The sequence below is a fragment of the Mastigoproctus giganteus genome, chromosome 14, assembly GCF_048544385.1.
Source record: "Mastigoproctus giganteus isolate SK-2022 chromosome 14, ASM4854438v1, whole genome shotgun sequence".
Taxonomy (NCBI): Eukaryota; Metazoa; Arthropoda; class Arachnida; order Uropygi; family Thelyphonidae; genus Mastigoproctus; species Mastigoproctus giganteus.
The window spans coordinates 52,773,547-52,797,937 of NC_143588.1; the positions used below are offsets into that span (position 1 = coordinate 52,773,547).

Genomic DNA, 24,391 nt, shown 5'->3' on the forward strand with positions numbered 1-24,391 from the left:
TCCCTGTCCTGTCTATCCTTGTACACACTGTACTCCCCAAATTCAATTTCTGCACTGCTTATATCTGTGTGACCCCACGTCTCTGATATCCCAACAATATCTACCTTTGATGTCTTGACTAGCACTTCAAGCTCATCAAATTTATTAACTATACCGCTAGCATTGGTGTACATGCAAGTGAATGGGGATGAGTGGAAGAGCAAATGTAATTGGTCGGAAGAATACAAAGTTAATAATAACTGCTTCCCCCATACTTTGCCTGGTGGGGATCGTCTCCACTGATCTCTTTAGGGATGCCTACCTACTCTGTTGTTCCCTTTTTTTTTTTTTTTTTTAAATAAATATGACCTTTATTGTAAGGTTCCTAGGTACACGCAGGTACCCTACCTTTACAAACCCTTCATGGCACTGAGCCAGGGGTTATTTATTAACTATACCGCTAGCATTGGTGTACATGCAAGTGAATGGGGATGAGTGGAAGAGCAAATGTAATTGGTCGGAAGAATACAAAGTTAATAATAACTGCTTCCCCCATACTTTGCCTGGTGGGGATCGTCTCCACTGATCTCTTTAGGGATGCCTACCTACTCTGTCGTTCCCTTTTTTTTTTTTAAATAAATATGACCTTTATTGTAAGGTTCCTATGTACACGCAGGTACCCTACCTTTACAAACCCTTCATGGCACTGAGCCAAGGGTTACCTGCCTTCAGTCTCCTTCCCCTCTCTCACTAAATCGACTGAGTACACCCCCTAACAATGCTGCTCAATTATGATCAGTGTCTGAATTCTACTACTTTCTTGTAAATCTCTTTTGACCAAATTTTAGTGTTCAACCCCCCCTCCTTTTTTTTTTTTTTTTTAAGGCCTTGCCACTGAAATCCTTTGAAATTAGGTGGTGGAGGCTGCCAGAGTACTTAAATAATCTACTCGGTGCCTGACCTGCCTCCTTGTGGCAAAGTGTGGGCAACGGTGGGTAAATGGTCAGAGAAACAATACAACATAAAGCTACCCAACAGACTTTTTAAATCTCTGGCCTCCATAGAGTTCTTTGTCACTTACAAAGAATACAACGCAGAGATGGGGGAAACCCCTGGTGCCGTCAGACAACTAACACACTTTAAACTTTATTAATACTACATGAACACTCACTAACCTACATAAATCTGGCCTTTACAGAATTTTCTATTTATCACATTGCCTGATGCATAGTTGGGGGAAAGCCCCAGAGATGATTACAAGTAACACTATAGCAGGAGGGAAGTTTGGTGTGATGTCAGCGAACAAATTGTCAAACACTGCATCTGAATGTAATACTAGATTGAAAGATGGTAATTTGTTGTGAGGTGCAAGAAGAAGAATAAATTGTTGATTTTATTTATTTTTTTAAGGGATGGACTGGATGAAACTACAATATGGGCTATATATGGCCCACAGGCTGCAAACCTCTGCCCTACGATATGTTGTGTTTTACATTTGTTATAATTATGTTACGTTTGTGTAATTCATTTATGGCATAGGAGGTTAGTTTATAGCTTAAACTAAAGTTGTCTTAAAATAGTGTATTTTATTTTGAACAAGAATTGATATGTGTTCATCTGGCACTTTTTTAAAAATCTTTAATAATATACAGTGTTATATAACAGTCATTACCTATTTTTAAGAAAGTACTGCTGAATACATAATATAAAATATTTATTTAAAATGTTTTTCAGATAATTTATTGTACATATATTCAAAATGGACTCCAGCACTATTAATACCCTCTCTCTCTCAATCTGATCACTACATTTTCCACAGTAAAAGGAAGGTTATAGAAACACTCAATGATTTCCTTGATAATTTCCACTAGTTCATCAACAGTTCTCACTTTCTCTGGTGAACTTATTGTTTGGCCTTATCTCAAAATCAAAATCCATAGAATCAATCAGAAATCCTTGTGGCCAGCACAGGGGCTACAATAGAGGAAAGATTGGAGCCAGTTTTTCAAAGGAATACCGAAGTATAATGGAGCACCGTCCTGCACATCGCTCATTTCCTGTGCATCTGAGCAATACAAAAAATGAAACTGTGACTCATAGCAAGGTATATTTCTGAATTCACTGTAGTTTCCATGGTTTATACTCTAGTTACGAGTTCAAAATATTCTTTGCAAAAATTTGGTCCATGCTTGTGTGCTCTAAAGAATATCTTAGGACTTTGTTATGAAGCATTTTGTACTACTTGAATATTCTCATTTGAAACAGAAGTAAATGGACTTTCTTTCAGCGACACATCCTACTGCCATCAGTGTTTGGTGGCAACCATTAATAGTTGTGGGTTTAAATGTGTTGCATTCCTCTTCATTCAGCTTGATTAACACCTTTGAATGATGGTTACTAACCTCCATACTTCACATCTGGCTCCAATCTTCACTGTTGATAGTCACTTACTCAACCACGTGCCCAAAACAAAACTGTAGTGCAGGAGATTAAATTGTATGAAATTCTCTAATAAATATAATTTAAATAAATGAGATTAAATTGTATGAAATTCTCTAATAAATATAATTTGAATAAATAATCAGTGTAATTTGTGCACTCATACAGCAGCATTTTAAAAATAGGTATCACCTTTCCGGGATGATTTCATCCCGGATTTTAAGTGTTAAATAAGGTTTTTACTGTCATAAGCTATTCACACATGCAATTGAGCGAACCAAACCAAATCAAATTGGAAAAATTGAAGTGCCACAGTACCAGAGCAAAACAAAGTTTAACGTAAGGACATTAACAATTCTGGTTATTTATACAAATTTTAAAATTGGCTTCTTGTCAGTGTTATCTGAGCAAGTTAACTGTTCAATATGGTTAGTCACCAGTAAGATCAGATAATTGATTTTCTACCATATCTGAAAATAATAAAATTGAAAATTAACAGAAAGATTTTAAATTATAAAGAAACCTGGATATTATTGAGAATGATTTTTATTTATTATTTCTTCCACAGTATATTCTCTGTCTTTCAAATTAGTGGGAAGGATGTATATCATAGGTAGCTTGGGCCTCCGTTGCTTTACTAAATGAGTGTGTACGATAGCTCTGATCATGTGGATATACTTTGTTTGCTAGCCTTTCAGACACTCTGGTCCTTTAAGAATTCAGCCTCTGGCAGTGTACAGAATTATTTTCTAATAGAAGTAGTTGTTAATTTACTTATTAGACTTGTTATTCCACCTTTCAAAATAAACTAATATATGACGTGTGTTCAGAAATTTTTGGGACTGAAGGCACCTTCTGATAGTATGAAATCATTATGTAAACTGGCTTTGCATCAGCAACTATATCTTTCTTTCCAACTTGGAACTGAATTCACGTGTATCACATTTCCTTATAACAAGCAGTCCACCATTATTCAGTACTTCTGTTTTGCAGATGATAATGTAAAACACACAGAAATAAGTTTGAGATGTTTTGGTTCAGCATGTTTATTAATTTAATTAACAAAAAAAAAAAAAAAAAAGGAGCTAACTTTGATATAAATGATACAAACATTATTTTATATAGGAGATTCACTGTATTTTGTCTTATATGTTGCAGCACATAATTGTTATGAGAAAAGGTATATATTATAAGCTGGACATAGTTGACTCAGCAAATCAACTACTTTGCCCATCATCACTTGAGCAGCAGCTGAATTGGATTCTGGAAGATGCAGATAAGCATGAAGGTAAGTTACATGAAAACTTTCTTAAAAATCAAGACCTAAAAACTTAGGGCTCAAAAACCAAAAAAGTTGATGCAAATCAATCAACCAATTACTGATTAACCCTTTGCAGTCCAGCATTGATTTTGCTATCTTCCCCATGCCACCCACCTCTGTCAATCAAACAAATGACTAGTTAATGTGATGTTCAGAAAGTATTTATTTTTGGTTTTACATAAGCAAAATAAAACAGCTTAAAAGCTCTAATGCAATATTTCTTCTTGGAAGAAAATATTCTCAAAAAGCTTTTCATCTGGATAATTGACAGTTGTTTTTTTTTTTTTTTTTTTTTACTTTAGAGCCCCTAATTTGAATTCCTTGTTTTTTTCTCTGGTGCAACTTCCAAACTATCTGCAAAAATCTCTTCCGGCTATATATGTTAATTTAGTTCTGTCTGTCTATTCTTCAGACCAATATATATTTTTTTATATCAGTTTTTTAATCTAGTCCCATGTTGATAATAACTCCGAAAAACTTAAGTTAATTTAGGGAAACCTAAACCCAGTCACGCCATATGGAATGATTGCAAATAATCTTTGTTTCCTCCCCCCCCCCCCTCGATTTCTTCAGAAATGTCTAACGATTCCTCAGTTTTGCCACCAGAAAATCCTTTACTAGATCTTTAAGGCATGTCTAAATTATTCTAGCAGCACAGAGTATAAGTTACTTTGTGACTTCTACCACACACACACACACACACACACACACACACACACACACACACACACACACACACACACACACACACACACACACACACACACAATGCTGCCTGCCATTAACAATCAAATATAAACATTGGTAAACATCTACTTAATTTTTCAGATTTTGTATATTAAGTATAAATGAATGGCTGTACAGTGGGAAAACATTTTTATAATTGGAAATGCCAAAATGTCAATAGTTGCACTTGGTTTTCACATTGGACTTGAAGAACAGGGAAAAAAATAAAATAAAATAAATAATAAAGAAAGAAGAAAAAAAAAACATGATCATTTGCTGTTAAATGTTGAATATAAACGTTGATTTAGTTTTTCAGATTGTTTATATGAAGTATAAATAATGGCAGTGCATCGGGAAAACAAATTTCATAATAGGAAATTTGAAAAAGAATAAAAAAATAAATAAATAAAAGGAAAAACAGAAATATGTGTTTACATAATAATTGAATATAAACTGAATTGAATAAACTACTACTATAAACATCAATAAATATGGATTTAGCTGTTCAGGTTGTTGATATGAAATGCAAATAGATGCAGTAAAAATGCACCAGCACAGCTGGAAAGCAAATTCTCTGTTTGGAAATGCTGCTGCCTGGACTGGACACAATATCGGACTGGAAGTTTATGTTAGAATTATACTGAAATTGAGGTATTAATGATATTGAGGGGAGAATGGAAGGAAGAAGAAAGCCTGGAAGAAGACATACATCGTGGTTGATAACATTAAGAATTTGACAGGACCGAACACTGAGTAGCTGTTCAGAGCTACCAGAGACAGACATTTGCCTTGGTGGTAGCTGACCTCCATTAGGAGATGGTACACAAAGAAAAAGAAGATATTGAAATTTAATGTTGTCATGGTGGGCAAAATCAGACCTCAAAGGGTTAAGGAATGATCATTAAGTTAATATTTATCTTCTATTTTTTCTTTGTGGATTGAAACGGGCCTGCTTGTTAATGCACTTCACTGCATAGGTTACAAACAAAAATAAAATTCATTAAAACAAAAAAGAACGATTGCTGTGCTGAGCTTGCAGTTAAATTAAACATAAATATGGAATTTTGACACTGCTGTATAAGCATAATGTAAAAACGACAGATTAAATTTGCCATTTGTTACAATTTACTTTTCCATATCTTGTGGTTTTATAAAGGAGGGTTTTTTTTTTTTTTTTTTTTTGATAGGAAATTCTTACATTTCTTTTTGGGCTAGGGCACTTCATAAATCTCTCCTTCCTGGCATCTGGAGGAATAATGAACATACTTTAGTTAAGGAAATAGTGGATTGCTGATGATGGTGGTCTTTTTCCAGTGTTACTGGTACTATGTTTCAGGAATAATTGTGAATGACAGCCCTTCTAGTCCCTATCTTTTGAGACTGTCTTGGTGAATATTATGGATGGAGTACAAACTGCAAAATCATAACTTTCATTCGCTTGGTTAACAAAATCAATTAACCCTATAGTTGTCCCCCTCCCTTGCCATTTTACAAACATGTTAACATTATGCAGGTTCAAACTTTCTTTTTAATTTCTGGGAAGCATCCCCCTTTTTTAATGGATTGGAATATTTACAGTATGTATTTTTCGGTTTTTAATAAAAAAAAAAAGTAAAATATTTAAAAGCCGTGTTTTCTAGACCTTTTTATATTAAAAAAATAATATATTAATTCTGTTTGAAAAAAAAAAACAGGCTGGGGAGAAAAAAGGAAAAAAAAAGCTTAAAATATAAAGATGAAAATAACAGCCTCTTCCCTTTTCCATTTTAAAAACCATTAAAAGTATGAAATTTAAAATCTGTGCATGCATATTTATATCTGCTTATTATATGTATAAATAGTTTAAAAAAATTTAAATTTTGCATATATTAAATGCTTAATTTGCATATATTAAATAATGCATATATTAAATTATTCACTTCATTATATCATTGGTGTGTTGTCAAGTGTATGAAATTTGCATATTAGATTCTGTAATTCCACATACCGAGTGATTACTGCTTTTTGTGTTCAGTGTTTATTATTCAAAAATAATGACAAATATTTCCGATGAATCTCTCAAAAAGATATGCTTTACAACCATTAGGAACTGTTAATAATTGTTAGATCATGTGATAGTTTTATAAATAATGTGAACTAGAAACAAACACAATAATTCTATATTGTCAGTAGCAGTCAGTTACCCTGCTAGCATTACTATCAAAAGTAGAACAAAGGTGATGGGGCTGCATCTGCTGGGTGCAATCATTCTGTAACTCTGGGAAAATGATAAATAAAAATTCAGATTCCATACCAAAGTAAAAAATTGTCTATATTTAGAAAGGTACAGAAAAATCACAGATTTTTAACTTAAGGATAAAATTAATACAGGCTTGTTATTTTTGAGTTACACCTCACTGGAGGAGCACTATGACTAAGGTTAAAGGATAGCAAGTCCTTAGTGGTAGCTTAGTCAGCATGATACATGCTGCCTGCCATTTGTTTAGAGAGACCTAGGTTTAATGCCACCTATGACTGGAGGATTTCTTTAGGCCTCTTTAGTCAGGGCTGTAGTTAGCTGATCTCGTGCAGGGCTTTCCCCTATGAGTTATTCTTGATTTTTTGGTCTACACAACTTGCAAATTGACCTGTGAGTACGGATGTTATTCACCAAAGGAAACATGTCCTGTATTAGGATTGACCATCCAATATCAGAGGACAGAAGTGGGAAATTATTGTGACATATCCAGCTGAAATGCCTTTTTTGCCTCTGTCAGTTTGATGCAGAAAACAATCATCTATTAAATCCATAAAATCCATAAATATAATGATCATATAATGACAAGACAAGTTCTTGCCATTATCTGGCAAGTTAAAATTCCCTATTATAAGATGTTTACTGGCCTAATCTGTTTGTCTGCATAGTTGTTCATCATACATATCAGTGTTATAGTGTATGATGTACTGTTAGTTTAATTTTTTTTCTTCCAGTGCATATATTACACCAGAATGACTCAACACTGACAGCCTACATCAACTGAATGCACTTCCTTAGATTCTGCATGGCTTTTAACCAAGAGTATGATTCCTTGCCCCCTCCTACCTGCATCTTCTATGTCTTAGTGGAATCATGTTTCTGATATCCTAATAATTTACAGGAGAACAGATGAGAGAATTTAAATGTAAAGTTCTGAAACTAATTGATGAAATACCAGCAGACTTTTCAACTACTTCTGGCTGTTCCATGTCTTTAGAAACATAATTTATTCATATGGTTTCTATGACAACTGTGAACACCCTGGAATACCCTTGAAAACTCTGCCTATTTCTCAATTGATTCATCAATGAACACTCTAATCTCAAACCTCATCTTTATCATTGCCTAAAACATTTTACTGTGAACCCTTTCCCTGATGTTCCATGTTTGCTTGAACTCTTCCTCCACCCAACATAATTTATTGCCCTTTCTGTGAAAACAACAACATAATCACATTCTTCTTATTTTATTTTTCTCTATTGAACTTCTGTAAAGAGCTACGCAAACAGAGCAGTCCTGTAAATCAGAATATCTTAGCATTAGCATTAGTAGAGGCATTTGATGCAAGAAAGCAAGCTTATGCAGCATCAGCCAAAAAAAAAAAAAAAAAAAAAAAAAACACCCACTTCCACTTCACCCCTCTGTTCGTTCAAAATACCTGTCCAGCTGAGCCTTAAATTTATTTAGGCTATCAACCTCCACCACAAGGGATGGAAGTCTGTTCCACCAACCAACCACCCGCTGGCTAAAGGCAAATTTCCGCACGTCTATCCTACATCTGTCTTTCCTCAATTTGAATTCATGCCCTCTCAGGTGATTTTTCTGAGCTAGAGGAAGAATCCCATCAGCATTGAGCATGCTTAAACCATTCAAGGCTTTATACACCTCTATCAGATCACCTCGCTGGTGCCTAGTCTCCAGACACTGTAATTTGCAAAACTTAAGCCTTTCTTTGTAAGAGCACCCCTTTGTTCCATTCACTAATCTTGTTGCCCTTCTCTGTACTCGTTCCAGCAGCTCTACATCCTTCTTGAAATGAGGCCTCCAGACCTGTATACAGTACTCTAGGTGTGGCCTGACCATCGCCTTATACAATGGAATAATCACCTCCTTATCCCTGCTGGAAAAATTCCTGTATATCATTGACAATACTCCATGAGCTACTCTTGCAGCCCGTCTGCACTGCTCAGAGAACTTCATATCTGCCTGCACAACCACCCCCAAGTCCCTTTCATTCTCTACCACTGTCAGTGTAGTACCACAGAGTTGATACGTTGCTCTGGGGTTGCTGTTTCCCATGTGTAGTACTTTACATTTGTCAATGTTAAACTTCATTTGCCACCTCTCAGCCCATCTGCTCAACCTTTCCAGATCCTGTTGCAGCAGCATAGTGTCAGTAGTGTCCTTGACAACCCTGCCAACCTTTGTATCGTCTGCAAACTTGGACATTAAGCCCGATATACCATCATCAATATCATTTATAAATACAGAAAACAATAATGGACCCAACACTGAGCCCTGAGGGACTCCACTAATAACATCAGTTCACGATGAGCAGTGTCCATTGATTACCACTCTCTGTCTTCTCCCCCTCAACCACCCCTTTATCCATAGCAGCAATTTGCCTCCAATGTCACACTGCTCCAATTTGTGTAGCAGTCTTCCATGTGCAACAGTATCAAAAGCCTTTCTAAGATCCAAGTATATAATATCAAAGTTATTCCCTGCATCCAGTTCTTTTGTGACTGCATCATAGTATCCAATCAAGTTGGTCAGGCAAGACTTCCCCTTAACAAAACCATGCTGTGTCTGAGCTATAACTGAAGTCTTGTCTAAATGATCCTGCAGTGCTTCTTTAACCAGTGCCTCCATTACTTTTCCTGGAACAGAAGTTAGGCTCACAGGTCTATAATTACTTGTGTCAGCCTTTGATCCTCCTTTGTGAATTGGGGTCACATTTGCACATTTCCAGTCTATGGGTACCTCCCCTGAGTCCAAGGAAGCTCTCATAATTATGGCTAAGGGTTTGCTTACTTCCTTTGCTGCCTCCTTTAATATAACTGGATAGATCCCATCCACCCCGGGTGCCTTTCTTGTGTTTATCTTCAACAGTTTCTCCTCCACTTTACTCCCAGTTATTTCAAGATTCTGTAGCTTACTGCTAGAGTTGAATACACCTCTGGCATTCCCCTCGCTGAATAACTCCTCATGTGTGAATGTCGATGCAAAATATTCATTTAGTTTGTTAGCTACCTGAGCAGGATCATCAACACTTGACCCATCAATATCAAGTGGACCAATCTGATTCATCCCCTTCCTTCTAGAGTTTACATAAGTAAAGAACTCTTTGCTGTTTTTCTTTGCATCCCTTGCCAAGGATTTCTCGTAATCTGCCTTCGCCTGCCTAACCTCCTTTGTAACTTGGTTGCATATCAACTTGTATCTATCATAGGCTTCTGTGGGAAGATCTTATCATGGGAGATTTTAACTTTTCAGTTATTGATTGGAACTTACGATTGGTATCCTAACCATGAGTTCAGTATCTACCACAAGAGAAGGGGAGAATGTTTCTAGATTTGCTAGATGACTGCTTTTCGTATCAACACGTTACAGAGGGACAGTATTCTTTATTTGATTATCAGCAGTTCATGAGGTATGAAAAAAGGAATAAGATAGTTAAAAGGTTTTTACTTTACTTTTACTTTTTACCTTCGCTTTTTACTTTTAACTATCTTATTCCTTTTTTCATACCTCATGAACTATTAGAGTAATTCGAGGGGGATTGAGGTACTATTACTTTAACTTGTCTTCCCTCTGTTCTCCTCTCGTTAGCTATTTTAGCTTATTATGTTTAGCAGATTATTTTGTTCTCAGCTATGCTTAGTTACTATATTGTTTCAGCTATCGGTTGGGCTAAATGTCATCTAGCCTGTATTCTGCAAAATTACAGTTAAGCTATTTCTATTAGAAAAAATTTGCTTTTATTTTATTTTATACCTATCCTACGAGTCATTATGGACTTCCTTTGGTCCTAGTTATACAGGCAGATGACAACAGAAACTGATAGCTCAGCCAGCCATGGGTTTGGTATTTTGTAGGGGTTTAGCCCTCGACAAAGTCCCTTGCAAATTATCTTTTCCCATGGATGGCGTATTATGTATAATTTTATTGAATTTATAATTATGTTTAACCATTGTTGCCTAGGGTCCCGGTTGGTTCATGGATTGCATCAATTTCAAACTACAGGACGGCCTCTACATTTTAACATTATTTCATTACTGCATTTATTTAATGACGGAGGTAATGTTCTATCGCTCATGGCATTAATCAGATTGGTTAATATTATAATAAAATATTCCCTGTTCTATACTTTAATAATTATAATATCACAGTTCTACACTTTAGTTATTTGATTATATATATATATATATATATATATATATATATATATATATATATATATATATACTCATTTTGTGTACATGTATGTATTGTGGTGATGGGCAAATCAAAAGATAGAGAAATAAAAAGCAATCTTTAGAATTTAGGGTGGGATTTAGAGTTCCCCTGATTGACCAATTAGGAATCATCATTCTCTTGTGATGTTCCTTATTTTCTGGGCATTCTGATCAATGAGAGCTGTAGTGCTTGTGATTTAGTCACATGCACTACTGCTCTGACAGAAGTTCTGTTTAATAAACAACAAAGGAAAAGACCCAAGTCACAATTAAAGTATAACAGTTTATTTTTGTAATATAATAGGCATTTATAATATCAACACATATAAATGAAATAAATTTTGTATAATATAATTATATTTATTATAAACAGGCATTTTTAATGAGAGCTCTGAACTTTATAGAAATCAAGCTGGATGATGGTGTTTACAAATATTAAGTTACAAGGAAGCCCCTCCATTAACAGTGCAGCAAACTAAACACTCCATATTTCTAAAACACTTCTTGGGTAGATGGGAGGGATAATGTAGTGTTCCCCTTCACCTCTTGGTAACCATTATCTGTTTAATATAACCATTTAATCTTACATTTTCCAGGTTATGTAGTTTGGTTAGATTATTTTGTGGTGTCAGTTTTCTTCAGAGGCACAATTATTTAGCGAATGTGCAGGCAGTTACTTCTAACACCTACTGATGTCAATTCTGCTTATTTTTAAATTTCGTCTTCAAAGCATTTATATGAAAATGAATTAAAATATTTATTTATTTATTTATTTATTTTTTGCACAGGTTCACTTTCAGAGGAGGAAAAGTCTATTGCAGCTTTAACCACATTAGATCGTTCAACATGGGCTAATATTCGCAAGCAGTTTATATCCAGAGATGTAAATAAGGAGAGTTTAAATTTAATAGAGAGATCTGTGTTTCTTGTAAGAAAGATTTTTCTTTGCATTGTTAAAGATTATGTGAATTCAAATAATTATTTTTTCCATGCAAGAAAACTGAAGTGTATGTCACTGATAAATTCCTCAATTAATTCTGTGAATTTCTGCATGAAATTTCATTGTTCATTTTAGCTAATGAATTGGCCATCATATATCCTAGGCCAATGCATAAAATATGTTGAACACACAAAACAAATTGTTAGCTGTACTGTAATAATGTTAAACCATATTTTCTTTGTGTATAGTGTAAAGCTAAATTTGATTTAACATTGTACTTCAGTTTAGATACAAAAGGAATGGGATGTAGTATTTAAGAAGACCTATACTCCAGATTTTCTTTGTATTATAAAATCTGGAAAAGGTAACGTGTCTGCTCTGCTCTGCTCTGTACTGTACTGTATGTATGTATGTAAATTTAATTTAAGTTTCAAGTGGTGGGAAGCACAGTGTAATTACAATAGTGTGCTATGCATAGAAAGAAATATGTCAGTGTATGCAGAGAGATGCAAGAAATGTGACATTTCAAAATGAAGTTCGGCATGTAAATTCCAAATGGTTAGTGTTATTGATGTCTAATCTTAATATACCTAAATTTACTCTACCTCTGAGCTATGCTAATCATATGGGTACATTGCTCAGTAATATGTTCGTGATGGTAAAATAGAAAGTAAATTTTGGTGTGTAAAAACAGCACAGATTTTTAATGAAATTGGGCAGAGAGGGGAAGGACAAATGGTAGTGGATTTGGAAAATGTGTCATGTTTGACCAACCTGTATCCCATTATAATGATTCCTTCGTAATAAAAAAAAAAATAATAAATAAAAAAAATTAAATTGAAAGCAGCATTCTCTCTATGTCAGTGTTAGAATGTGGCACTACAGCTTGAGTGTCTTAATATTAAGTTTCTTCTTCTGAAGGCATGTGGGATTCCTCTAGAAAACTGTCTGGCACATTGTTTTGTTAAAAATGTTTCTGTTATTCTAAACCTGACTGAAAGCTAGGGTTGAGGGTATTAAAACAAGAGATCAGTAACTTGATGATCATAGGCTGTTTTTAGTATTATTATTAATAGTGACAAATGATTCAAGAAAGTAAGCTTATACAGTATCAGCCAAAAAAAAAAAAAGAAAAAAAAAGAAAAGAGAAATCCAAACCTCAGTGTCCAATCACTTTGTCATATGATTATTTTTTTTGTCTTCTAATTAATTTATGTGCTGAAAAGGGAAACTGAGTGTCTTCTTGTGAAAGTGGGTGAATATTTGGCAGATGTTTAGACATCTGCCAAAATAATGACACAGTAGATGACTGCTATCTAAAAAGAAATGCAAAAAGGAAAGACAGATTGAAACATTTTTAATTATTTCTTGACACTGAAGCAAAGAAGATTTTAAAGCACTTGTTAGTTTTCTTTAGCTAAATGTTTAACTATACTGGTAAAACAGTGTCAGAGTATGAGCCAACATGCTTCTGTGTACAGGAGAGAGACATATAAAGGCAAATGAGATCCTTCCTTTTGAAATTGCAAAATCATCCAAAAAACACAGGACTTTGGGAATGACTGGTCCATGGAGGTTGCTATTCTTGTGAGTAACCATTTCCTCTTTCAGCTTACTACTTAGGGGCAGTAGCAATTCATCTTAAAGTATGGTCCTCTTAACTATTTTCTTTCTTAACTATTTCAGTTGCTATAATATTGTGTGTAGTATTATAGATGTCAGTTGGAGGGGTCATGTTATTGAGTATGCACTTGAAAATAATGATGCCCTTCTAAATGTAGGCTCTAATACTTTTCTTTGACATGCCTATTCATACGTTTACTGCCATTGATCTTTCTACACCCCTTCCCCATGAATATTTGGGAGGTAGAAGAAAATCTGTATGCAAGTGATCACTTCTCTGTTATATCTACACAGCGCAATGGGAGACCATGTCATACTTGAAGATTTTTCAGTCATTCATGTTGGAAGATTTATCAAGTCGACTGGGATACCTTTAAACATGAGTTTGTATGGAGCAAGGTGACGCGATAAATGGAAGGTGATAGTAAGGTACGTTACAGACTAATAATCTCAGTAGGTAACTTGAATTGGCAGTCACGTGTGATTGATTTATTATGGGCAACTTTATTCTACCTCTAATAGATTGGAAAACATGGACAGACAATATACCATGAGAAAACATTTTTCATCTGTCTGAATGATTATTGTTTATTCCAACGTGTCAGAAGAAGTACAAGGGGTATAATGCATTTGTTACAGTGCAGAAGTTTTGCAAAAGAAGGATGCCCAAGTGGATCACCACAGAGATTAAGGGTTTAATTAAGCAAAAGAAAAAAAGAAAGCATGGGATTGTTACATACCATTGTGAGATACTGATTTATATGAGTGTTATAAGCATATTTGTAACAAAACTGCTAAAGGGATAAGACAAGTAGTAGTAGTAGTGGCATGTGATGCAAGAAAGCAAGTGTATGAACTTATGCAGCATCAGCCAAAAAAAAAAAAAAAAAAAAAATATATCACAGCATTCCTTCCAAATGCCTGTCTCCAGTTCCTCCTTAAATTTATTTAACCTATCAACTTCCACAGCTACAGATGGAAGTTTGTTCCAGCAATTAACCACCCGCTGGCTAAAGGCAAATTTCCGCACATCTATTCTACATCTGTCTTTTCTTAATTCGAATTTATGCCCCCTTAGGTTTGTAATCTGAACAAGTGGAAGGATCCCATCAGAATTCAGCGTGCTCAACCCATTCAAGGCCTTATACACCTCAATCAGGTCACTGCGCAGTTGCCTACTCTCCAGCCACTGCAATTTGCAGAACTTAAGCCTCTCTTGGTAAGAGGATCCCTTCATTCCCCTCACCAATCTTATTGCCCTTCTCTGTACATGCTCAGGCAAATCTACATCCTTCCTAAAATGAGACCTCCAGACCTGTACGCAGTACTCAAGGCGTGGCCTGACCATTGCCTTATACAGAGGGACAATCACCTCCTTTTCCCTGCTATCAAAATTTCTATATATCATTCACAAAACCCCATGACCTGCCCTGGCAGCCTGTCTGCCTTGCTCAGAAAACTTCATATCTGACTGCCGAATTACTCCCAGGTCTTTTTCATTTTCTACCACCTTAAGTGTAGTACCACACAGTTGGTACATTTCCCTGGGTTTACTTCTACCCATATGCAGTACTTTGCATTTGTCAAGTTTAAACTTCAGTTGCCACCTCTTAGTCCATCTGCCCAAATTATCTAGATCCTGTTGCAGTAGCACACTGCCATTACTGTCATTAACAACCCTGCCAACCTTTGTATCATTTGCAAACTTTGACACTAAGCCTGATTACCTTCATCAATATCATTGATAAATGTACAAAACAACAGAGGACTCAACACCGAACCCTGCAGGACTTCACTAATAACATTAGTCCACGAAGAGTAGCACCCATTAATTACCACCCTCTGTCTTCTCCCGCTCAACCATCCTTTTATCTATTGTAGCAACTTACCCTTAATACCATTCTGCTCCAATTTGTGCAATAGTTTTCCATGCACAACAGTGTCAAAAGCTTTCCTGAAATCCAAATATATGATATCAAAATTAATTTTTGCATCCAGTTCCTTTGTAACCACATCATAATATCCTATCAAATTTGTCAGACAAGACTTTCCCTTAACAAACCCATGCTGTGTCTGAATTATTGCTGCAGTCTTGTCTAGATGATCCTGCAATGCAAGATCATCTGGGTGAATGTTCAGTACAAGAAATCACTAGCAATGAGAGCTAAAAAGCACACAGTTGTTTTCATACATGAATTTAAAAGGAAGAGAGTAAATCATATAGGTCCCTTAATTGATCAAATTGAAAAAGTCATAGAATGCCCAACATAAGTGACAGATGAGTTGAATAGGTACTTTGTAATGATCTTTATAGTTGAAAGATCATTTGAACCGCAAGGAATGAGTGAGAAAGAGTTAGGCTGTTGTAATTAACATATATTAATCTCTGAGAAGTGTTTATGGGGGGAACTGCTGAAGCTGAATTGAACGTAAGGATCTGGAGTGGATGATATATATATCTCCTGTTATACTTAAAAAAAAGGCTGTATGTGAGCCACCATCCCATTCTGGATGTTACTGAGATTGTCATTAGACTCTACAGAGGTCCCTTTAGACTGGAGAAGTGGTAACATCTCCCATGTTTAAAGGAGATGCAAAAGATGTTATGGGTAATTATAGACCAGGGAGTTTGGCTTCAGTGGTGGGTAAGATCATGGAGTCTTTCATTAAGGATCACAGCATGGGTTTGTGAGGGGAAAGTCTTGCCAGACCAGTCATAATTATTTATTATGACAAAGTCATAAAACAGTTGGATACAAGAAAAAACTTTATTATTTACCTTGACATTATTTACCTTGATTTCAGTAAAGATTTGATGTGGTTCCCCATGAAAGGCTATTATATAAACTAGAGAAAATTGGGATTAATGGAAAGACCCATTGATGGATGAAGGGCTGGAACACAGTAGGCTAAAAGATGGGAGACAGTAGTTGTAAATGGGTATAACTCAGGACAACTGTAACAAGTGAAATCCCTCAGGGATCATTGTTTGGGCTATTTCTGTTTCTTATCTTCCTTAATTGACATAGATGAGGGAATTCAAGAGAACTTGTCAAAGTTTGCTGATGATTTAAAGGTAGGAAGGGTGGTTAATGATGAGAATTTTCTTTTTTTTCTTCTTTTTTTTTTTCCCTTTTTTTTTTTTATGAAAACCCCAAACATGAGAGGTATTAGAACCTATAGTACTTAGTACCATGCTTGAGTTGGAGGTTGAGAAGACGAAAGAAGATATTTGTTGACATTAGACTAACTTCTGTAGACCGTAATTTTCAGAAAATACGAGTGAAGGAAGGTTGTTCCAGAAAATGGCAGTTGATGGATAAATGAGGAAGATGAAAAGTTGGTTCTGTGAATTTGAAGTTGGACAGTAAATGGATGTTGACTGATGACTGTACGTGTTTGGACTGTTTTGAAAGAAAAAGTGGAAATTATAGAAGCCAATTCGGAAGAACAGTGCTCGTGGAAGTATCTGTCAAAGGCATGCAGCAGAAACAGTACGTCTGTGAGACTGCGAGTGGGGAAGAGAACTTCCTTTTGCCTGTTGGCAAAAGAAACCTGTCTTCTTCCTGTCCAGAATACCTAATTTCCAACTTTTTAAAAGTTGGCAGTTGTGGTAATCACATAATGACTGGCTCACTGCAACTATGTACAGAATGATATTTCGCTTGGAATTTTTTTTCAACAGTATGCCGGTTCTTTGTCACCAAATGTCTTTTTTGTTTTGATTTTAGCTTTCACTTGTGTTTTTCTTGTCAAGTTTGGTGCTGTCAGCTGATGACTACTAAGCCTTACCTTCTGGTAGACTAACCTGTTTTCTCCATTACAACTGTTGATTAAAATCTCTACTAAGTGGAGGGAGATAATGATAGTGATTAGAGTGGCATCCTCTTTGGAAGTGTAAATATGGTAGCAATTTGGATTCTGGAAAAAAGGGGTCGGAATATTGGGTCATTCCATTTATTTATTATTATTTTTTTTTTCTTAAATATAATTTTTTTTAATTGTATTTATATGCATATTGTTGTCTTCTTGTATTGATCATATCCTGTTTTACAGTTGAAAAATATGTAATAATTATTATTCCAAAGAATAGTCACATCACCCTTTTTTAGTTTTCAGTTTATATATTAGAGCTATATTGAAAACTGTTTTTGTAGTAGTGTTTATGACACATGTAAATGTGATATATTTTATTAAGAAATAACTAATTGATACACTTTTAAGCAGTGAAGATTATCTTTTTTTTAACTGCACCATGTTTTGAAACTTTTGCCAATCCCATGGTTACACAGTCTATCCCCACCCCACCCCAGTGATCGGTTATCCAGAAAGAAAGGAAAGGGAACATATGAAATAGAGGTGGTATTTTAACTTTATGAGAAGTAAATTCTTCTATTAAGAGATGATGCATTATATACTCAAAAACATGAGAGGTTGTGAGAAAAGATATTTCGAAAAGATATAAATTGTAACCATGTAGAAAACAGAAATACTAGAAAATGAAGGTAGCTTCATTTTTCTAGAGGAAAAAAAAAAAAAAAAAAAAAAAATCCAACTGATAATTTTAACGTAATGTATTTTTACTTGGGGTTTAAAATCAATATATATATAATTAAAAAAAAACTGATCTTTAGAGAGTAGAGTAGGGTAGGGTAGGGTTACTCACTTTCTCTGATTGATCAGTCGGGGATCATTTGCTCTTTTCTTTTCTTTTTCTTTCCTTTACTTTCTTTCCTTTTCTTTTTTCTTTTTCATTTTCTTTCCTTTACTTTCCTGGATATTCTGATTACTGAGCCAGAGTAGTACACATGGCTAAGGGACTAACAGTTCTGAAATTTGGTGTAATAGTGTATTAATTTGTAGTTATCTCTTAGTGAAGATAAGTCACAAGGGAATTGCATTGGTTCTTAATGGTGTTGTTTGTAGTAATTAAATGCTTTTATTTTTCCCCTCTCACATTTAGTTAGCATTGTTGGATGAAAAACCAAAGAATTTAACTGAAAGAGGAAAGTTTCTTTTGCATGGTGATGGAAAAAGTATATGGTTTGATAAATCCTTAAATATCTTAATATTTGGCAATGCAATGGCAGGAATAAATTGTGAACATACAGTTGCTGATGGACCTACAGTTGCTCATATGTGGGAAGCTTCTTTAACTAAAGAGTAAGTTTTAAGCCTGTTAAAGCTTCATATGTAAGAGGGAAATACATTTTTATTATGGCTTTCTCTTTGCTATATTAGGTAAAAATAGACTTGTTCTAGTTTAACTATACAAAATACTCAGCTGTTTTTGAAGAAATGCTTCGAATAATGCAGAGAAATTTATTCTTATTCAATTCCTACTATTAGTTCACACTCTCCCTATATATATATATATATCTTGTTCAAATTTTCAATCGTTAATAAAATACTTTTTTATTCATCCACTCATGTTCAAATAAATTTTTTTAAACTTGTAGTGGATGACACTTGATGTTAATACAGTTTTTTCAAATATTAATTCATTAATTAAATTTAATTAATTAATTTTAGTTTTATATGGGAGAAAAAAATTTCTCTTATATAAATTTAGGAATAAAATTGAAATCAACAGGCAGTAGCTCAATTGGTAAAATGCAAGGATTTCAGTATTTTTCACATGAAGGTGAAGAATGCGAGTTCAATTCTTGCGAAAATCAATGATTTTTTGATAAATTTTTGTTATTCATCCACTCAAGTTCAAATAAATTTTTTTAAATTTGTAGTGGATGACACTTGATGTTAATACAGTTTTTTCAAATATTAATTCATTAATTAAATTTAATTAATTAATTTTAGTTTTATATGGGAGAAAAAAATTTCTCTTATATAAGATATTTAGCAGGATATAAATTTAGGAATAAATACCGTCAGTGGCGAAACGTGTAGATCGCTGGAAAAAAATTTCTTTTTCAGATTCTTTTTTTCATTCTGGGTTCTAGTCTGAGTCAAGGAGGGAACAAAATGGAAAATAAAACATGTGAATAAAAATAATAGTCCAACACCATATATAGAAAGGAAAATGGAAAATTGCAAGGAAATCCACTTTCTATTGCTTAATATTATGTGATTCTGTCATATGTATATACATATTTATATTAATTGTAATTATTTAATAAAAAGTAACTAAAATAAAATTTTTCTTTGTTGACTTAAGTAGGAATTGACTTTAAAAATTTTTTTTTTTATATTACTTGTTGATTCTCACTTTTGTATGCCTATTTATTGGTTAATTTGGATGGTGGTCAGCATATGAAATGGGGACCTCTGATTTGAAATTCATTACTGAATTGTTTTCCACCTATGTTTTATTTCATTTTGTTTTCATTGTTTATTGCAAAATAATATGAGAATCTTTTATTATTTAATATAGACTTAAAAAAAATTTTGTGCATTAATGATTATTTCTCCTTGGTTAAACTTCAAACTCTCTAGATTTATAAAGACTCCATATTTTTTGCAAAAAAAAAAAAAAAAATAAATAGTAAGCCTGTGGCTTCACTGTTAAGTTTGCAATTTTTCAATAATTTTCTGAATACAGCCACTTCCCGATTAACATAAGGGTTGAGTTCCGTGGGATTTTACATAAGTCGGAAATTCCCCCATGCTTGTGCAGCACTTGCAGCTGTGCTCGCTGTATTGATTGAATCAAAAAAGAAATGTTCAGTGAACATGTGAATGGAACTATTTATTGTATTTATTAAATTTTTTATCTCATGCGCAGGAAAAATTACAAAAGCATGCAATTTAAAAAATTAAGATTATAAAATTACAAAAAAAGAGGGGAAACAGGCATAACGTCAGTAAGTTTTGCATCTTGAGCATTGTTTCCAGAATCGACGTCTTCAGCTGATAAGTATGCTGCTGTGTAGGTTGTGGAGATTTAGAAGGGGTCAGCAGCTCACTCAACCGTACAAAAGAACATATTAATGGATCACTGGATGGTGGCTTTTTTCTTTTCATCGCAGATTTCTTTGTAGCAAGCAAGCATATCATTCACCCCTCTGTTATCTGTTAAGAATCATTTGCTGTCAGGAACCATCTTCTCATACCTCGCCATTGCCGATGCAATTTCACAAAATGCCATTGCCATCTCTCTCTCTCTCTCTCTCTGGTGATAGTGTTTCGGCTCCTCATTTGGTTCATTTTGAGCTTCGTCAGCATTTTATTCTTTCACTATCGCTGTCTACAAGTCAGTAAGTTCTTCGTTAGATAATTCCTTCTCTTCTTCCTCTGTTAACTCCTCCATGTATTAACAACCTCCAACTGAAGTAGCTGTGCAACCTTTACAATCTTATCTGTAACCTCTTCATATGATTAGTCTTTTTCAAATTCTTCCCTGTGCCATCTAAACAACTTTTAGTAATTTCCACCCAGGCCTTATTAATGTTTTAGATGGTGTGGTAAATATCGTAAGATTTCCAAAAGTCTCTTAACTTAAAATATTTCTTACTGTCTACTGTAGACAATGCCTGAGCAAATGTTGTGTATAAATAGTATGCTTTTAAATTCAGAATAACATCCTGATCGATAGGTTGGGTGAGTGAAGTCATGTTTGTCAGTAGAAATATGACTCATGTTCGAACTGAAATTATCTAGATGCATAGGATTTCGAGGAGCATTATTTAATAAAAGCAAAATCTTGAAAGGAACATCGTTGTCTTTACAGTATTTTTCAACCTCGGGAATGAAGCAGCATTTAAACCAATCCTCAAAGAGATATTGTTATCCATATTCTCTGTTTTGATGGGAAGTGCACGGGTAGGGTGGCTTTATTGATACCCTTAAATACACGAGGATTTCCAGAATGGTACACAAGCAGTGGTTTTAATTTGTAATCTCCCGCTGCATTAGCCCCAAGCAAGAGCATGGCCCTATCTTTTAAAGCTTTGAAACCTAGCATTGCCTTTTCCTCTTTGGCAATGTATGTTCGATCTGACATTTTTTTTCTAATACAGAGCAGTCTCGTCAATGTTAAAAATTTGCTGCCTTCATCAATAATTTTTCCAGCACATCACAAAATTTCGCTGCAGCTGCAGAATCAGCATTGATGACTTCATTGCATACTTCAATGTTTTGGAAACCAGTGTGATGCTTTGAACTTATTAAACCACCCGTTGCTTACCACGAACTTGGCTTGGGGTTTGGTGTACTTATCTTTAATATCTTAAATACTTCTTGCTTTCGCTTGAATGGCCATTGGACTCAGGGTGACTTGCTTCTGAATCCGATTTTCCATCCATATGATTAATAGATGTTCCATCTTCGATATAGCACCTGAACACTGTTTTGTGATCACTTTTGATCTTAAGTCCTTTGACATGATCTTTTATACATGTACTGTCCTTTAAAATGGTATTCACTGTTGAAGCAGTGAGACCTAATTCCCTTGTAATAGATGACAAACTTTGTCCTGCCTTGTACTTCTTAATAATTTTTATCTTCATTTCTGAATCAATTTTGTTTCATTTCCTGGCACTGCTAGCACTTGCACTTTAAATTGATCCCTTTCCCTTCATCATTGTAATACATAAATAGGAATGAAGAGAAGTTTTTGAAAATTTGTTTTTTATATGATTTGAAGATTTGAGTGAAGGGGAACACATTTCACCCTGATGCTGTAACATAAAAACCCACAGAATTCCAGTTATCAGGATTATCACAAATGCAATAAGATTGAGTTTACTACCCATTTATAATAGATTGCACTTACAGAAAAGCCCAATAAATCGGAAAGTGCAAATTGTTTTTTGGTCTTGACCTCCAGAAATGTGCTTTAGAAAAATATAATAGTGGTGTTCAAAATTGATTCTTATAGCAGGAAACATATGATTACGATGAAAGTGTAGTACAATTTCCATTATAAATATGACCTTTTAGATAGATAAATAGCTTAGTAATAGTGAATTTTCAACTTCCAAGGACTTGGAATGAATTACAAAAAAAAAAACAAAAAAACCACACAATATGTTAGTGTTCACATTACGATATTTTCGCAATACTTCTACTTATTCCTACAGATGCAAAATACGTTTCCATATTTTTTTCAGTTTGCGCCGGTTGGCAAAAACTTATCAAGAAGTTGAATTTGCATAAGTCGAGTATTACGTAAGTTGGAGTTCCTGTACTGTATATTTTTGTGACAAATTGGTCATTAGGTGCACTAGTCTGTTGTATAAAATATATGGAAGAGTGAAAGTTATTTCTCACTGAAGCTCTTTTATCTTGTCCTCTGTTACATGTTTTACATTTTGTGTGTGGTGCAAAGCCAATTAACAATCTCCTATATAATAATACAAAAAATAGCAATGTAATATTTCAGAAGACATATAGGCAAAATTTTCCATCTATTGTAAAAAGTGGAAGAGCTTACATATTTGCGATGTTTACGGTGTTTGCTTTGTTGTTTTGGTTTTTAGGAGCATTAGCAACTAAGGCCATATTGCTCCGGGATATGCGGTGGTCATTCCCTGACCTTTCCGCATCTTCAGTATTTGGTGGTGACGGGCTTGAACCCTGGTCTAATCAAGAAGCATGTGCACTACTGCTCCTTCCCACCTGGCTACAGAGGCGCCTGTGTTTGCTTTGTATTCGATGCTATTTTTTAATTTTAAATGGGAAATGGAATATAATTACATTTCCAAATAAATAAACATAAGAAAGAAATGCAAAAAATCGATTGAGCATTTCAAAATGAAGATAAGTTTTATCATGCCAAATGTTTATTTGCATTATTTATCATAGAACATGAACTTCCTCTGAGTTGCACTAATCATGCAGGTGCTTTGCTCAGAGATATGTTTTCAGGTAGTGAAATAGCACAATGGATGTGGAAGAATGAAAGCAGCAGGATTGTAGTAGTAGTAGTGGCATCTGATGCAAGAAAGCAAGTGTTATGAGCTTATGCAGCATCAGCCAAAAAAAAAAAAAAAAAAATCACATCATTCCCTCCAAATGCCTGTCCAGTTCCTCCTTAAATTTATTTAACCTATCAACTTCCACAGATACAGATGGAAGTTTGTTCCTGTAATTAACCATCTGCTGGCTAAAGGCAAATTTCTGCACATCTATTCCCCATCTGTCTTTTCTTAATTCGAATTTATGCCCCCTTAGGTTCGTAATCTGAACAAGTGGAAGGATCCCATCAGAATTCAGCATGCTCGACCCATTCAAGGCCTTATACACCTCAATCAGATCACCATGCAGGTGCCTAGTTTCCATCCACTGCTATTTGCAGAACTTAAGCCTCTCTTGGTTAGAGGATCCCTTCATTCCCCTCACCAATCTTGTTGCCCTTCTCTGTACACGCTCAAGTAAATCTATATCCTTCCTAAAATGAGGCCTCCAGATCTGTACGCAGTAGTCAAGGCATGGCCTGACCATTGCCTTATACAGAGGGACAATCACCTCCTTTTCCCTGCTAGCAAAATTCCTATATGTCATTGACAAAACCCCATGACCTGCACTGACAGCCTGTCTGCATTGCTCAGAAAACTTCATATCTGGCTGCACAATTACTCCCAGGTCTTTTTCATTTTCTACCACCTTAAGTGTAGTACCACACAGTTGGTACGTTTCTCTGGGGTTACTTCTACCCATATGCAGTACTTGGCATTTGTCAAGGTTAAACTTCAGTTGCCACTTCTTATCCCATCTGCCCAAATTTTCTAGATCCTGCTCAGTAGCACACTGCCATTACTGTCCTTAACAATCCTGCCAACCTTTGTATCATCTGCAAACTTCGACACTAAGCCTGATATACCTTAATTAATATCATTGATAAATATACAAAACAACAGTGGACCCAACACCAAACTCTGTGGGACTCCACTAATAACATTAGTCCACGAAGGGTAGCACCTATTGATTAC

The 24,391-nt window shown here is 34.8% G+C and overlaps 1 protein-coding gene across 1 annotated transcript in view; it reads left to right on the forward strand.

Moving 5' to 3' along the window:
- Window positions 1–24,391, forward strand: part of LOC150075137 (carnitine O-palmitoyltransferase 1, liver isoform-like) — a 317,335-nt gene that overhangs the window by 169,582 nt on the left and 123,362 nt on the right. The window contains exons 9-11 of the mRNA XM_090388328.1: window positions 3,577–3,706; window positions 11,728–11,867; window positions 18,466–18,665. Coding sequence (XP_090244454.1) covers window positions 3,577–3,706; window positions 11,728–11,867; window positions 18,466–18,665 — 470 coding nt within the window. The remainder of the gene's footprint in view (window positions 1–3,576; window positions 3,707–11,727; window positions 11,868–18,465; window positions 18,666–24,391) is intronic.